Raw genomic sequence first — 15,280 nt, 5'->3', positions numbered from 1 at the left:
GACACGCTACCACGAGACTACCGAGGCACTTTCATATCTGGTTGACAAATCCTGATTTAACGATTCCTGTCATAATTGAGATTACCCTTATTTCGAAGTCTTTAATTTGATGACTGCGGCTCAAATTTCAAAACAGAGGTACTTAAATAAATTCACAATTCAATAACTGTTTTATGAAAATACATAAAAGATTGATAGTGGGAAATTTATAATTACAGTTCGCGCAAACTCTAAAAATTTTGATAGCACACTAATGGTAGCCTTAATCAGGAAGCTGACAAACTTACCCCCACCAACAGGTGGATATGACAAATTACCAAAGAGGGAAGAAACAACACCCGCAGCTGACTTGGCAAGAATCAAATACTACAGTAACATGTTCCTTAAAGATGATATTAGAGATAGAGAGATCGAGTCTGCATTCTTTACTACTGTCTGGAGGGATATCACTGGGGTAAGAATGTCATTTTAGAATTTAGCTGACCAGCTTAAAATGAAATTTATGGGTTAATAAGATCAAGATAATAGCAATAAACACTTTATATATAAATTGAAATATAATCTAATTGCTTTTGTTTTTATATTCCTGAAATGCCAAAATTGCAACTTCTCTCGGTTATGAAATCTGTCGTAGAATTTTTGTCTACATCTACCCTCATATGTTAGGCTAATCCTAATTAAGTTTACCTTGGTCTTGGACACAGTTCAATAAGAAAAAAACATTAAAAGGAAAGAAGAGAAATTTGAAATGTTTAATTAGGCATTTTCAACAACGATAAACATTTTCGGTATTTTACCGTATAAATTGTAAATGTATATATTATAATTAAAGTCAAATTACTTTTGCGATGCAATAAGTTACAATCCTTATGAAAATTTTATAAACGTTTTCTTGTATTGATTTGGAATACCGTTGCGCCTTTTCGAAAATATAATAGCTCTTCGATGTTTTTCTTAATCTGAATATGAAACTTTACCAATTTGTTACGTCTGAAGCGCACGTCTTGATGTAGTTTATTAAAAAACGCTCATATCTAAATAATTAATAGCAACAACAATAGCTGATCTGAAAGGTACACAATCTACTTGCAATTAAACATCATGTGCTGTGTTTCAACCCTACATAAAGCTGACGAGGAAAGGCATTACATCGACCACCGAAACCGTTATTTTTAAGAAGCATAGCTGGTCGAATTGTCTAGGGCGCTGGACACGGTGTAGGCGGTATTGCCACGATGTCAAAGACACAAGGGTTCGAATCCCACTGAGGAAAGAACAAAAAATTGCGTCGTTTGAAGATCTGACATTGTTGTGCTAAGTTTGAGACGAATTATACATATATATATATATATGGTGTTAGCCATGTATAACTACGTGTTTTCAGATGGAGAATGTCTGTCATAAAGTTGTCACTTGTTTAGACGTGTATATATATATGTATATTTTCTGACTGCATTATTGATTCATTTTTATTCTATTTTGAATTTATACAATAAACATATATAATTTTATGTCACAACAATTTTTAATTTTGTTTATGTGACAATAAAGATTATTTGTTTCAACCTATAGTAAAAGATGTGTTCACGGAGAAATCAGATGCAAAAAATCATTTGATATTTGTTTCAATGAATGTAATAAGAACTTTATAGTATTCATGTATCAAATTTCGGAAATGATATAAACATTTATCAAAAAACATTTTTCGATAAGAAACAAACTTCAAGTATTTCCAAAAAGTTTTGAGTTCATTTTGTGCAGACAAAGCAGCCAATAATGTCGTCGTGATGTAACATAAATACTACACGAAATGTATTAAGAATGAACATTAAATCATTCTACATTCAAGGGGTAAATGCAAATTTTAGACAATTATATCATCATCACCTCCATTTTAGAGGTAAAGGACTACTAATTCAGGCGCGGTCAGAAACAATACTGTTACACAACTGATACAGATTAGGGGAGGGTTGGCGCCATCAAACTATTGTAACCCCGCCACATCCCAGATGTGACTGTCCCAAGTCAGTAACCTGTGAAAATTGAGTGGTTGTCGTTTTTTGCTGTTTCTCATACTTGTATTTGGTTTTCGTGTATTGTTTTCATAGTTATTATGTTGTGCTGTTACACAACTGTCCCAGGTAATGGGGGAGGGTTTGGTGCCAACAAACTTGTTTATCCCCGCCACATTATGCATGTGCGTGTCCTAAGTCAGGAGCCTGTGATTCAGTGGTTGTCGTTTGTTGCTGTGTTACATATTTGTTTTTCGTTCACTATTTTGTACATAAATTATACCGTTAGTTTTTTCGTCTAAATTGTTTTACATTTGTCATTTCGGGGCCTTTTATAGCTGACTATGTGTAATGGGCTTTGCTCATTGTTGAAGGCCGTAATGTGACCTATAGTTGTTAGTTTCTGTTTCATTTGTTCTCTTGTGGAGAGTGGTCTCATTGGCAAACATACCACATCTCCTTTTTTATATACAAGAAAGATGAACATATTTCCTGCGCATAGCTGCAGCTTTGTCAATAAAGTAAAATATTTAAGTAATGTTGGTATCAAATTAAATCTGAAAAGATGGAGGGCACTGTACAGCCAGTATATGAAATTAAAATAGGAAGGTATATATGCCTTGTTTGCTTAAATCAGAAGTGCCTGATTTTGTTCTACCAAATTTCTGGAAACCAGTGCGCTTCAATATGCGAATAAATGTATGTTGAATTTTTCAACACAGTTAATGATAAGGCCTATGGCTAGTTGTAACATGAAATGAATTTCATGAAATTGCTACGAATGCTTGAAATTGCAGAATTTAATCTAGAAGCAATGGGGCTATATATTAGTGGTTGCATTCCTTCTGAACAGTTGAAGGTCCCTACTATGCATCGGGTATCTAACATATATAAAACCCCTTCAAGTATCGTTTAAACTCGGGCTTTTAGTGAGTGTTCTACAATTAGTAATGTTTTTCTTTTAACTAGTTCCCTAATACAATTAACAAATATTATTGTTGTTATTATCCTTTATCATATATTTAGTAATATTATTTATTCGTTTATGTTATCTAATTTGATTCGTTCAGGGAAAGTCATATGTTAAACTATATTTCGAAGGTAGATAGAAAACGGTGGATAGCAACAGTGATATTGCACGGTTATTTTTAGAATATCTAAAAACCGATATACTTTGTGACGTCATGTAATGAATTTCTTGATATTGTTTAAAGTTCTTAAAAAGTGTATATTTATGATCGATTATTGGAAAAAAAATCTTTAAATACATAAGATATACGCACAAAAATAATCAAAAATCATAAAATAACAACTAATATGTTGTTTTGTCAAGGAGACAATATGATATCTATAAAATTCCAACAAAATTAAATGATCAAATATATTACACTGACGATTTTGATACAAATATGGTTGGAAATTAAAAATATAACAATTATAGCCTTTGTTTGAGGTCAATACAGGATATATCGACCAAAAGAAGTATATCGACCTCGGACTTCGTCCTCGGTCCATATACTTCTTTCAGGTCATATTATAAGTTATCTACGTTCATATCCGTAGATATGGATATTTTAACACCCTGAAGTATCCAAGTACACCCCGAGGCGAAGCCGAATGGTATACAGGGTACTGAACGGTGTTAAAATATCCATATCTACGGATATGAACGTAGATAACGAATTTATCCCCGGTCTTAGTCCAAACCTGTCGATTTTTAGAGAAATTCGACTGCAAAGTGTAACGTGAAAGCAACGTTTTTTTCATTATTTATAAAAAGTTTTATTGCAATTTGGTAATTTGACATATTTTTAACGGTGTAGAGAGGTAGTACCCTACAGGTAGTCAAATATAAGACTTTTTTAATCCAAGACAGAGAAACTGGAATGAGTCAAATTTGGCTCTCAATGTTGTAGGAGTTACATCATAGACGGTGTGACGTCAACGTGGGTCATTTACATAGCTAGGTCAGTAGTCCCATTCATTGACAATGTGGCAGCCAAGTGATGCATTTACTAAAATGAGTGCAGATCGGCATAATAGGATAAAATCATTAGTGGATTAAATATTTAATTACAGACATCATGGATAATCTACAGAATTCAAGATAACACAAGGAACAACCATGGAACTAAGGAAAACGCGCGTGAAGTTCCCCGGTTCAATGGTTAGCAACGTCCGGGTATATTGGTTAGCAACAACCCGGGGCTATGGGTTTTGTAACGACGTGCGTTAACCAATCAAAATCCTAGAAATATACTAAGCTGGGGATAAATCCTTGTATCATATCATACAAATGCTATAATTGTATACTAACTACAGAAATATTTAAAGGTTCTTTTCTCCAGTCTGTATCATCTACCCTGTATTGCATATCCCGTATCGGATACCCTGTATCGCATAGCTAGACCCGTATCGCACACCTTTTGGAACATCTCTAGATTGTTTCCGGAACTCCTCAGTGGTTATGCGCTTGAAATTTCAGAAGACGACAATGATGTTAATCCTATTCATGCTACACATGTGTCTATATATTTAATTAATGCAATCACTTATTCATTGCTGTATCTTTTTCAAATAAAACACCGCTGATTATATAAGTCAATCTTTTTTCGAGACTTCGATAGGTCTCCAATGTTACGTCATCAGGGCGTAACGTTTTATATCGAATGACGCCAAAGTTGGACATATAATGTCTAGTTGCCGTATTTCCTGGCATGATACGAAATGTAACCACACTAAATTGGCGCAAGAAAAAGGGTTAAGCAGCAGTCTAGTATTTGACGACCATTTGATATTGAGGGGGCCTAGCAAATTTGATGAGATTGAAATACTTATTTTCCACATAAAGTGGGCCGGATTATTTATGTTCATTCAGACCCGGGCAAGAATATATTTATTTTCTACTCTTTAAAAAATTGACACAAAATTTCACCCTCCTAGCCACCCCTCAGAATCAACTTTTCACCCCATAAAGTTATTTATCTTTTGTGACACAGATCACCTTTTTATAGGATACACATATAACTTCAAAAACAAATTAGAGCAGTCAAAATGGAGTCTTGAATGCATATTCTATTAATATGAAAATAAAATACCTTTACAAACGATGGCCAAAGGAAAGAGGGTGTTTTATCAAAAAAAGTAAAATTTCTGGCGATCTTAGTGAGTCAATTTTATTTTTAAAGAGATTTCACATACACAATCATTTTTTTTTCAGGTCAAAATGGGTTGGGGGGAACGTTCACTGCGTTACCCTCCAAACAACAACTTACAATACTTCTTCCTGGATCTTCTGTAAATATTGGACACCTTTGTAAATGATTATTTGGGAGAGGAATATTTATTTTCAAGTGTGATAAGGCAAGATTATTTGTTGTTACCTAAATGGGGGCAAGAATATCTATTTCCAAAACTTGCCAACCCCACTCTAGAATCAAATAGGTTTCACCTTTGATATGATCATGAACCTTATTCTATTAAAATATATGATAAACAGATCAATTCATGTCAAAATCTGTATTTGATGCTGTATCACCACTCGACTTATAAAGCCCTCGGGACTTTCGTCCCTCGAGACTGATATTGGTTCCTCGTGGTGATACAGCATGCGATACGGATTTTGACATCTATTATTCCATATGTATTGTCATGAATCACAGCTGATGGCCTAACTCAGATGATATTTTGCTTATCAGTTATGCTCTTATCATAATGCGAAATTAACTCAAATTGAATACAATAAAAACAGCAATAATTGTCCTTTTTTCTAGATTTGGAAATTTCAGTATCAAATCGTTTGTTTGTGTCTCTCATTTTCATTTGTTTATTGTTTTATCATCCCTCAGGCCGATGTTTTTCTTTTTGTTTACGTTTTGTCTTGTTAGGGCCTTTTCACACTGGTATAATATGGGAAGACAGCAACCTTTGATTTATATGAATTAAGTAAAAACAGACGATGAATATCGTTAATGTTTTTCATAAATTTGACCTCTGTTTCAGAAGTCGTTGACTTTTGATTTCCTTCAAATAACAGAACAAGCCTTCATTTTTTTGAAGTACATTATTTGTTGTTCTCTCTTATTTTGTAGTGTTGCATATTCAATATGTATAAACGGTTCAATGCTAGTAATATATGTTTATAGTCTGTATATTAATTGACTTCGCAGGCTATAGGAAGACTAGGGGGCCCAGAAATGATTATGGAGTGTGAAGAGCTTAAAACTAAATATGTAAACCATACCCGATACCAACAATCGTACATAAAAGGTAAGAACAAAACTTTGAAGCTTTTCACTAGCAAATGAATTTTATTCCAAGACGGTCATTTTGATCTTAGCATCATCTGAACAGCTCGAACAATAATTTATTCAGTCATATTCAATCTTTCAGTCGATTTTAAGAATTGAGATAAATTCGGTACTGTTCAGGTATTTAGCTTGAAGTAAATTCAGTACTGTTCAGAAGCTTTTCAGACAATTTAGTATGCTGTTGATATGTACAGTTTATTATTAACTACCAAACAGTCTGAACATAGACTAAACATATCTTATTTGAAGGAAAGCGAATTTGCGGAAAGTCATTATAGAAAAAAACTGTCAAAATATGAAAGTGGAGCAAGATAAGATCTATAAAAAAAATAAATAAAACGATTGTCAATCGTCTCCTTACGGATAGATGCCGTCAGAACCTGTACAGAAGTGAACTCAGAGTCCTTATGACTGTTCTCTCAGTTAACTTCAGAAAGTTCAAGTAGACCTGCAAGTGAAAAGTGTCCTTATCAGACCAGACCTAGATCTGTTTTTTTAGGATTGCTGCATACCAACCTGAGTACAGACCTGTCCTCAGGAAAATTGAACTTGACCAGACCAAACCTGACATGCTGAGGACAGGTCAGCCTAACTAGACCAAACCAGACCTATGGACAGGTCAGCATGACCAGAACAGACCAAATGAACAGGTTTGCTGTTGTTCTGTCTTTTGGATAAGTCTGCTATTTGACAGACCATTACATTCTGTCATGGAGACATGTCTGCTTTTGAAACGGTGCTATATATTCCTTAATCGGTAATCGATACTCAGTTCAAATTCATCAATCAAAGCGGTCCTGTTAACTTTGGATCATGTTAACTACATCTTGGAGCTTACCAGACCAAATTTAACTTTTATTAGATCAGGTCTGGTTCTAGTAGAGCAGCTGATATCAATGACTACTCTTGATAGTAAACCTGGCCTTGCAGTCATAAAAATCTTGAGTACGATTATCGTACTCCATGTACTCAGACTCAAAATTCAACCATTAAGATTACTGTATTTTGTGTTTCGAGCACAAATTTTGTACTCCGAGTACTAAGTATAGTTTTATTACCGAAAACAATTGCCATTGATTGAATGTGTATGACCGGTTTTTGCATAATTTACTTCGTTCAGAGTTAACTTAATTATAAGACCTGCCATACAGTTAACTTTTCTGGCAGTCATAAAAACAGTCCTTGAACCATGTCTTCTCTTTAAGCTAACATGACATTGTCCTATAACCGGTCGGCGCAGTCATACATCCTGTTCCAAGTAAACTTTCACAAATATTAAAGTCTGGTCATATTTTTCTCCTTACATATCAACTTTATACCACAGCTACAATAGACAGAAAAAAACAGTTAACAGTAAAATGGATAATATTTACATGTAAATCAAGATGTCAAAACATTATCATCTGAGTCCGTGCAAGATATATTTCACTAATACTAACTTTTGGTGACTTTTCCAAGCCATCATATAAAAAAAAAAATGGTAAGCTACACATTATGTACAAATAAGCCAACCGTTACTGAATCAAACTGAATTTATTCGTTAAATGAGTCAGGCTCTTAGGATTCTATTTCAATACAATAATTCGGTTCAGCAAATTATTTTGGATAAGCTGGAGGATCGAAATCAATTTTCATTTATGCCTGACCACAAGTTTATATTTTGCAGGTAAATAAGCATTTTTTTATTTAATTAACAAAAATCATGTGTATTGCCTTGAAAAAATCCCTCTAAAGGAATAAAACTATTCTATTGAAACAAGGACCTACATGTAAAAATAAAAAAAATAAGATGATGTGGTATGATTTCCAATGAGACACTCTGCACCAGAGACCAACAGACATAGAGATTAACAGCTATAGGTCATCGTACGGCCTTCCGCAATTAGCAAATTCAATATCGCATAGTCAACTAAGAAGGCCCCGATATCATAAATATGCCAAATGTAAAACATTATCCCCAACATTCATACATTTATATAAATTAGAATCAATGGATTTGTTATCAGATTTGTCCCGTTACCACCAATTTTTACAGTACCATGAAGAGCCAAAAGGGCCAAGTGAGCCTTTCTCTTCACTTGGCATCCGTCGTCCATCATCCATGGTCCGTCTTATCCGTTCTCGTCGGCGTCGTCCGTCGGGTCCGTTAACTTGTACAACAAATCTTTTCACCTGAAACTAATAGGCCAAACGGAACCAAACTTGACCACAATCATCACTGAGATATCTTGTATACAAAAATTTGTCCGATGTACCCGCATGCTGACCGACATTACCAACAAGGCTAAAAATAGAAAAAAGGAGTAAAATGCTATGTTTGGCAATTATCTTGAAAACCGTTACAGATAGAGAAAATATGCCTCAGCAAAAATGTTTGAATGATGAAATCTACATAATGTCTTTTGAAACGAAAACTGTCTAACGACTTCTTACAGGAGCTTTGTCCCTAAAAAAAGGAGTTTTACCAAATTTTAAAAAATTTTGCTCATTATCTCAAAAATTGTATTTGATAGAAAAAAACTTTAAATAACAACAGTGATTTGCAAAACAAGATGTACAAACATGATTGAAATTGTTGGTCAACACCTTATTGAACTTACTGCCCATTAATGATGGTTTTGCTTATTATATTATTATAGGAGATGGATAAAAATTTTGAATGCAAAAATGCTCTTCAAGACAAGATCTACAAATAAGTCAGACGACCGAAGTCGTTAGTCGACTCCTAATTGAAGTTGTTGCCCTTTTGTGACTATTTTCAAAATTTTAATGTTTTGCCTATTATCTTGAAAACTTTAATAGACAGATAGAAACTGTAGGTTGCACTCTGTAAATACAGCTGTTTCTCAAACCACGCCTCTTTTGGGGAGATATAGAATATTCATATATTATTAATTTTGTTTACATACTGGTTCACAGTTATGATCTCTATGTTTCATCTCATAGAGACATAACTTGGGAATGTTACCAGTAAATATACATATGCATATTGTTTATATTGAAATCTGTGGTAATCCTACAGTCAAGGTAGAGATAGTTCAGAAATTTAGTGTTAGTTTAAACTCTTAGAAGTTTGGGGCATATAAACGTTGAAAATATGCCGCACAGCCCTATATTTTTACCTTTGAAAAAAATTGTAGTGCATATGAACTTTCCATTCTAGTATATGATTTTTTTTCAAAACTTCATAGTAAAAGTGGTACAGTTTTAGCCGTAAAAGGAGTTTCTATGGGAAATTGCATTGTCAATATTTACAGAAATGCAACCTGTAAAATGCAAAAATGACCAGCAAGACAAGATATAAAAATAAGTCTCATGGTCGACATCCTCAGTTGGATCCTCATTGAAGTGATTGCCCTTTAATAATAATTTCTACCAACTTTGTGGCATTTTTTGCCTATTATCTTGAAAACTAAAATAGACAAATAGAAACTTTAAAAAAAAAGAAAAATGATCAGTAGCATAAAATCTACAAAAACTTTGATATGGCTGAAATTGTCAGTTAACACTTAATACTGTTATTCCCCTTTAATGGCGATTTTTACAAAAAAGTGACAATCGTTGAAGATGCAGGTGAGCGACACATGCTCTTTAGAGCCTCTGGTTCAAATATGTTTAACGTCTTGGTCTTGAACGAAATTGAGGTCCCACTTAATAACATGGTCATATGGATCACCTCTAAAATTCTACGATTCACAGTCTCAAGTTAGAAGAGAATTATATTTTAAAACTCACGTCTGCTGTTACTGACGTATTATTAAAAATAAACTTCTGCTAGGGTTATGGTGTGGACGAAATAATAGGTGGTTCTGTGTTTTCAAAATATGATAGTATACAGTTTTGAATGGAAGACCATTAAATATGCTTGATAATTATAAGTTGATAAAATCAATACCTCTGTTAACATATTTAATTTCTACAGACATTACCATTGATGATCGTCAGGTTTATCGAAACGCGTAAACAGCCTATGGTGACGAAAAACTGTAATTATACCCGTATATTCATAGATGGGGCTAAACAACATATTGTGTCACACTCATTGAATATATCTTGAAATTTACTAATTGGTATTTGACCCAGTTTACATAAATATTGATGCCTACCGTTGTTTTTATATATAGATAGGAGACCGTCGATATTTAATTCGTTGATTTAGATTGCCGCTAGACCTATTCTTACGTTGTCTTTTATTAACAATATTCATGATATACATAGAAGAAGTTTTAGATATTTTCCCTTGTCCCATTATGTTGTCATCTAGACCAAGGGTATATGTTGTCTGCTGTCGTTTCATCCCAGACAGTTCGATATTTTTTTACGGAATTATCAAATTGTTTATGCGCATTGCCTTGTTGTTTCTGGATCGTTTCGAGTGGTTGGAAATTTGATATTGTGATTGCACTTTCATAAACGTTAGTGAATTACTTTTGAATATCACTTTTGAATAGGTCATAGGAAGCGCTATAGATTCCCTTGTTTGTATAACAAAATCCCGCCCTGTTTGGCCTATATATTGTGTACCGCCCTTTGACTTTGACTTTGTTCAAGTAACCAGATAAATGAGGCTATGAGTTCTTCGTGTAATGTTTTTTTTGTGATTTTTCTTTTTGATGTTAATTTTTTTTATGACTCATCTCAGACTTTTTGGTACTTGGATAAAAACCAGATAGTCGCCACGAAAATGTATATTTCTTTAGAGACTCGTTGGTTAATGTCAAGTTATGTTTAAAATATACTAGAATTTTACAATTGATTTTGGCAAAAACATGAAATTACCTAACTGCATTTATATGGCAAGAAATGCTACGTTATTTGTGTTGTTGAGTATATTTGAAGTCCGTCTGAAATACTTATGCTTTAAAAAGTTCTGTTATGTTTTCGATAATTATCCATATCAATACATAATTTGTATCTGAAACCCTTATTTATATTTTAAAGGAGTTGACAAACAACCGGCATTATCTGCTACAGTTCCATCTTTAGAGCGGTTGACAAGTTTTCAACATGAAGGAAAAGTTAAAGATAGTCAAACGGTGTTCCCATACAAAGAATTACTTGATTTATCAATTTCATCGCCTTCACCTCAAATTCTGATTGGTCCGCCTAGTAGAAAGATATCAAATCTGGACCACCAGAAGATATTGAATGGTATGATTACCTATTTTCAAATATTTTCATTTAAACTTGTGTATACTTCCTGATGAAATTAAACGATCAAAGGTAGAAAAAAACTGTTGTAGTTTCTTTGGCACATTCCTCGTTTCTTTTCTCTATTCTATATATAATACGATGCATGTTATGGTGTTAGGAATATTGTTTATTGTTTGAATAAACAATATTTGAATGCTAAAACCGATGCTACATACAAAAAGGAATTAAAAAAGATTTAACATTAATATATCAAACTAAAATATCTTCAAACGCTGCTTGATGAAAAAAAAACAAAACTATATAAGCAGCTTTGGTCCTCCCAGTGATTATTTATTGCAGTAATAGAACGCGACAAAATACAGGCTTTATTTACTATAATGAAAACAAAAACAAAAAAAAACAAGAAAAGAAATGTACATGGCAAACCGCGCTCAAGAATGGAAACCTCACATTTTTGGCTATTTGTACATTTTTTTGGTTTCTATTTTCAAAAAGCTATAAACTATAATATAAAACCATACCCCATAAAAATATGCTGTTTAATCTGTTCTGGAACGTAATGTATTACAATCTACTAATAAGAACAATAATTGCATTTAAATATCTAACAAATATAACAAGCTTTTTTACAGCAGCAATTGAAAGTGACGATCAAGCGATAGATCTTGATTTGACATGTGATCTGAATGATATAAACAATTTATAAAAAACAGCAGCAACAAGTGCACTTATATCGATTTCTGATAATTGGTACAACTGGTAAATAATTTTTTTTTTATTATCAAACAACGTTTAATAGATAAATCACCAAATTTAACTTTGAATTGCAATTGTATTGTTATACATCTTAGTATTAATTTTTGGAATACACCATGGCAAATGGACTGCACCGTGTTTCTCGTACAAACTAGCATTTGTGTGATATATTTAAGCTATTCGGATTCGTATTAATATGGCATTAAACGATATCATTTCATAACAACTACAGCTTTTTTGTAACATCAACTACTAGTGTTTTATTATGCGATATTTATATTGTAATGAATAGTTTTGTGTTATTTTTATCAATTGATATTTAATTTCAATAGAAACATGCCGACTGCAAATAGTAAATATTGGAAAAAAAGAAGCGAAAGATACCAAAGGGACATTTAAAATCACAAGTCGAAAATAAACTGAGAACGCCTTGGTACAAAATGAAAAGGACCAAAAGACAATTAACAGTATAGAAAACACAACATAGAAAACATAACTGAGCAACACGGACCCCAAATAAAACCAGGGAGGGTATGTGGTGCCCCAGAAGAGTGAGCGGTTTCTGCCCTACACGTGGAGCTTCAAGCTGACAATTCTTTCCGAAACATCATCGACGCTGTTTCTTCCATTATTAGGCGTTATTCTACTTCTCAATCTAGCTAATTTGGTTGTATTTTGTGTGAATTTTTGAACTGTTTTTAGATGGATAGAAATATACATGTCAAAAACCAGACAACAATGGAACTGCAATTGTACTGCTAATCATCATTTATCAGAAAGGTTTGAGCGGAAATTTAAAATTCCAAACATTCAGTGGCATTATTAACTATGGCTTGATCGAACCTTTTTTATTTTTACCGATAGAAACAATAAAAGTTTTGGAATAAGAGCAATAGCCTTACTCACAGGTAAGGAGTAATAGGAGATTGCATTAGGAATTTGTAATTAATTAAAGATTTATCAATTTAACTCTTTCGAAATTGGTCCAGAAATACGCAATTTATACAAAGCAATTTGAAAAGTTGTTTTTTGTTCGTTTTTCCCAAACTGTCAAGGCAATAACCCCCTAAATCAATCCTGACCTTTCTTTCATGGTATGAATACTTATGGTACAATGTTATAAACATCCATTGAAAAAGAAAGGTCGGGATTGATTTTTGGGGGTTACTGATTTAGCAGTTTAGGAAAAAGACACAAAAAAACAACTGTTCTATTATTTTGTATCAATCGCTTATTTCTTGACCAATTTTGAAGGAGTTATATTGTTAAATCTTTAATTAACTGAAAATTCCTAATTCAATATCGGATACTTTCGACTTTACTCCTTACCTGTTTGTACCTGTTAAATCTCCTTTGATTGGTTGATATACAAAATTTGTCTACTTCAGGTAAATGTTATATTCCCTTATCATTTGAATTAGTTTACTGGTTGGTTAAACATGTTTTATTTATGGTTTGGTTTGCATCTATGTTTGTTAATACTGTATGCATTGTGTTGTAAAATTGAGAATGGAAATGGGGAATGTGTCAAAGAGACAACAACCCGACCTTAGATACATGCTGATATCTATACAGTTGGATGTTGATAGAAGAAATGAAGGTTCTTTCTCTCAACCTTTATGAAGCTGTTATAATGCCATTCGATACAACAAATGTAAAGCAAATTAATTATTATACTTTGTACACTACTGGTAACTCTTGTTTTCCAGATTCTTCGTCGGAAGAAGATCTGCATGGTTCTGGGCTGTTTTCTCCATTAGTTTCTCAAGCGAAAGTAAGAAGTTTAAAGCCGTCTAGTTTGTTAACGTCTGCATATTTTCCGGCAGACGGCGACATAAATGAAGATAAAGAAATTGTGTCCAGTGGTCTCGATTCGTTTGACGAGAAGGAAAAAGAGAAATATGCCTTGACCGTTTTGGAAAAAGGTGTCAAAATAACTTTTCTATTACTTTGTATAAATTGCTTATTTTTTACCAATTTCGAAGGGGTTAAATTCAAAATCTTGATTGTTTGGATTATTTGATATGCTGAATCTAAACGACCACTTAGATTTTGGTATTTGGGCCCTTTGTTTATATAAGTCTATATTGAGGTCAAAAGGTTACAAAATTAAACTTCTAACCGTGTATTTAGATTTTGAATTTTGGACTGATTTGTTTTTAATTGGTCCACACAAAGGTCTAAAGTGTCCAAACTTACACTTAGTTTGATTTTAACAAAAAATGATTTTCAGGGGTTCCTTGATATGCTGCATCTAAACATCTTTTTACTTTTTTATTTTTGGTTCAGTAACAAGTTGGGCCAAATCCAGGTCCCATTATTAAGCTTTGTTTGATTTAAACAAAAATTAAAATTATCGGGTTCTTTGATATGCTGAATCTAACCATGTATTTGTAATTTGGATGTTGGGCCCCGTTATCAAATTTGGTGCATGTTGGAGTCCAAAGGGTTTAAAATAAAACTTTGTTTGATTTTATCTATAAATCAATTCCTTGTATGCTGAATTTAACCATTATTTGGATTTTAGATATTGGATCATAATCATGATAATAGGTAGATGTCCAATTTCAATTTTTTAAGTTTTTACACCACATTCTTTGTTTGTCAGAGATGCATGCTATACTGAATATTTAATCACAATCCAAATTCAATAGAAATTGCTAGTAGATTTATAATTAGATATAATTAGATATATATATATATATATAGCATCAAATTCTAATTTTGGAAATTATGTATAAATATAGTCTAAAATTTACTGTTCATTATTAGATATTTTGAAAGATTTAAAATAAAAGGTAAGTTTCATAGATTTGTTTAGACATTGTATTAATGATGAAACTGTTTTTTAATTTTTTTTCCCGTCTGAATATTTGGCAGAACTTCGTGGAAGGTGTTTTTCTTTTTATTTTTTTATGAAGCGATCACCCTTTAAAAACTACGCTAACATTGTCAATTTAAAAATCAATAAATTAAATTCCTAGTGTACTTGAACATTTTGAATGTAGCCGTGCATTTTGTTTTGGATATTTGACCATTCCTCATTTT

At 32.8% G+C, this 15,280-nt stretch overlaps 1 protein-coding gene across 1 annotated transcript; it reads left to right on the top strand.

Moving 5' to 3' along the window:
- The first annotated feature begins 231 nt into the window (after nucleotides 1-231).
- Nucleotides 232-14,255, top strand: LOC127719302 (uncharacterized). The gene is made up of 4 exons (XM_052225315.1): nucleotides 232-454; nucleotides 6,182-6,281; nucleotides 11,264-11,473; nucleotides 13,942-14,255. Exons 1-4 carry the CDS (start codon nucleotides 254-256, stop codon nucleotides 14,253-14,255), a joined length of 825 nt encoding a protein of 274 aa, XP_052081275.1. The 5' UTR covers nucleotides 232-253.
- Nucleotides 14,256-15,280: the final 1,025 nt, after the last annotated feature.

This window comes from Mytilus californianus, unplaced genomic scaffold, assembly GCF_021869535.1.
Source record: "Mytilus californianus isolate M0D057914Y unplaced genomic scaffold, xbMytCali1.0.p SCAF_11, whole genome shotgun sequence".
NCBI lineage: Eukaryota > Metazoa > Mollusca > Bivalvia > Mytilida > Mytilidae > Mytilus > Mytilus californianus.
The sequence above is the reverse complement of the archived record's forward strand: the minus strand, read 5'-3'. Positions and strand labels throughout refer to the sequence as shown.

Excerpts from the sequence above, each read along its gene's own strand:
- LOC127719302 (XM_052225315.1), top strand. The coding sequence starts at position 254 with ATGGTAGCCTTAATCAGGAAGCTGACAAACTTACCCCCACCAACAGGT. Across the intron at positions 455-6,181 it reads TCTGGAGGGATATCACTGGG|GCTATAGGAAGACTAGGGGG; the intron begins GTAAGAATGTCA and ends TTGACTTCGCAG. Across the intron at positions 11,474-13,941 it reads CCACCAGAAGATATTGAATG|ATTCTTCGTCGGAAGAAGAT; the intron begins GTATGATTACCT and ends CTTGTTTTCCAG.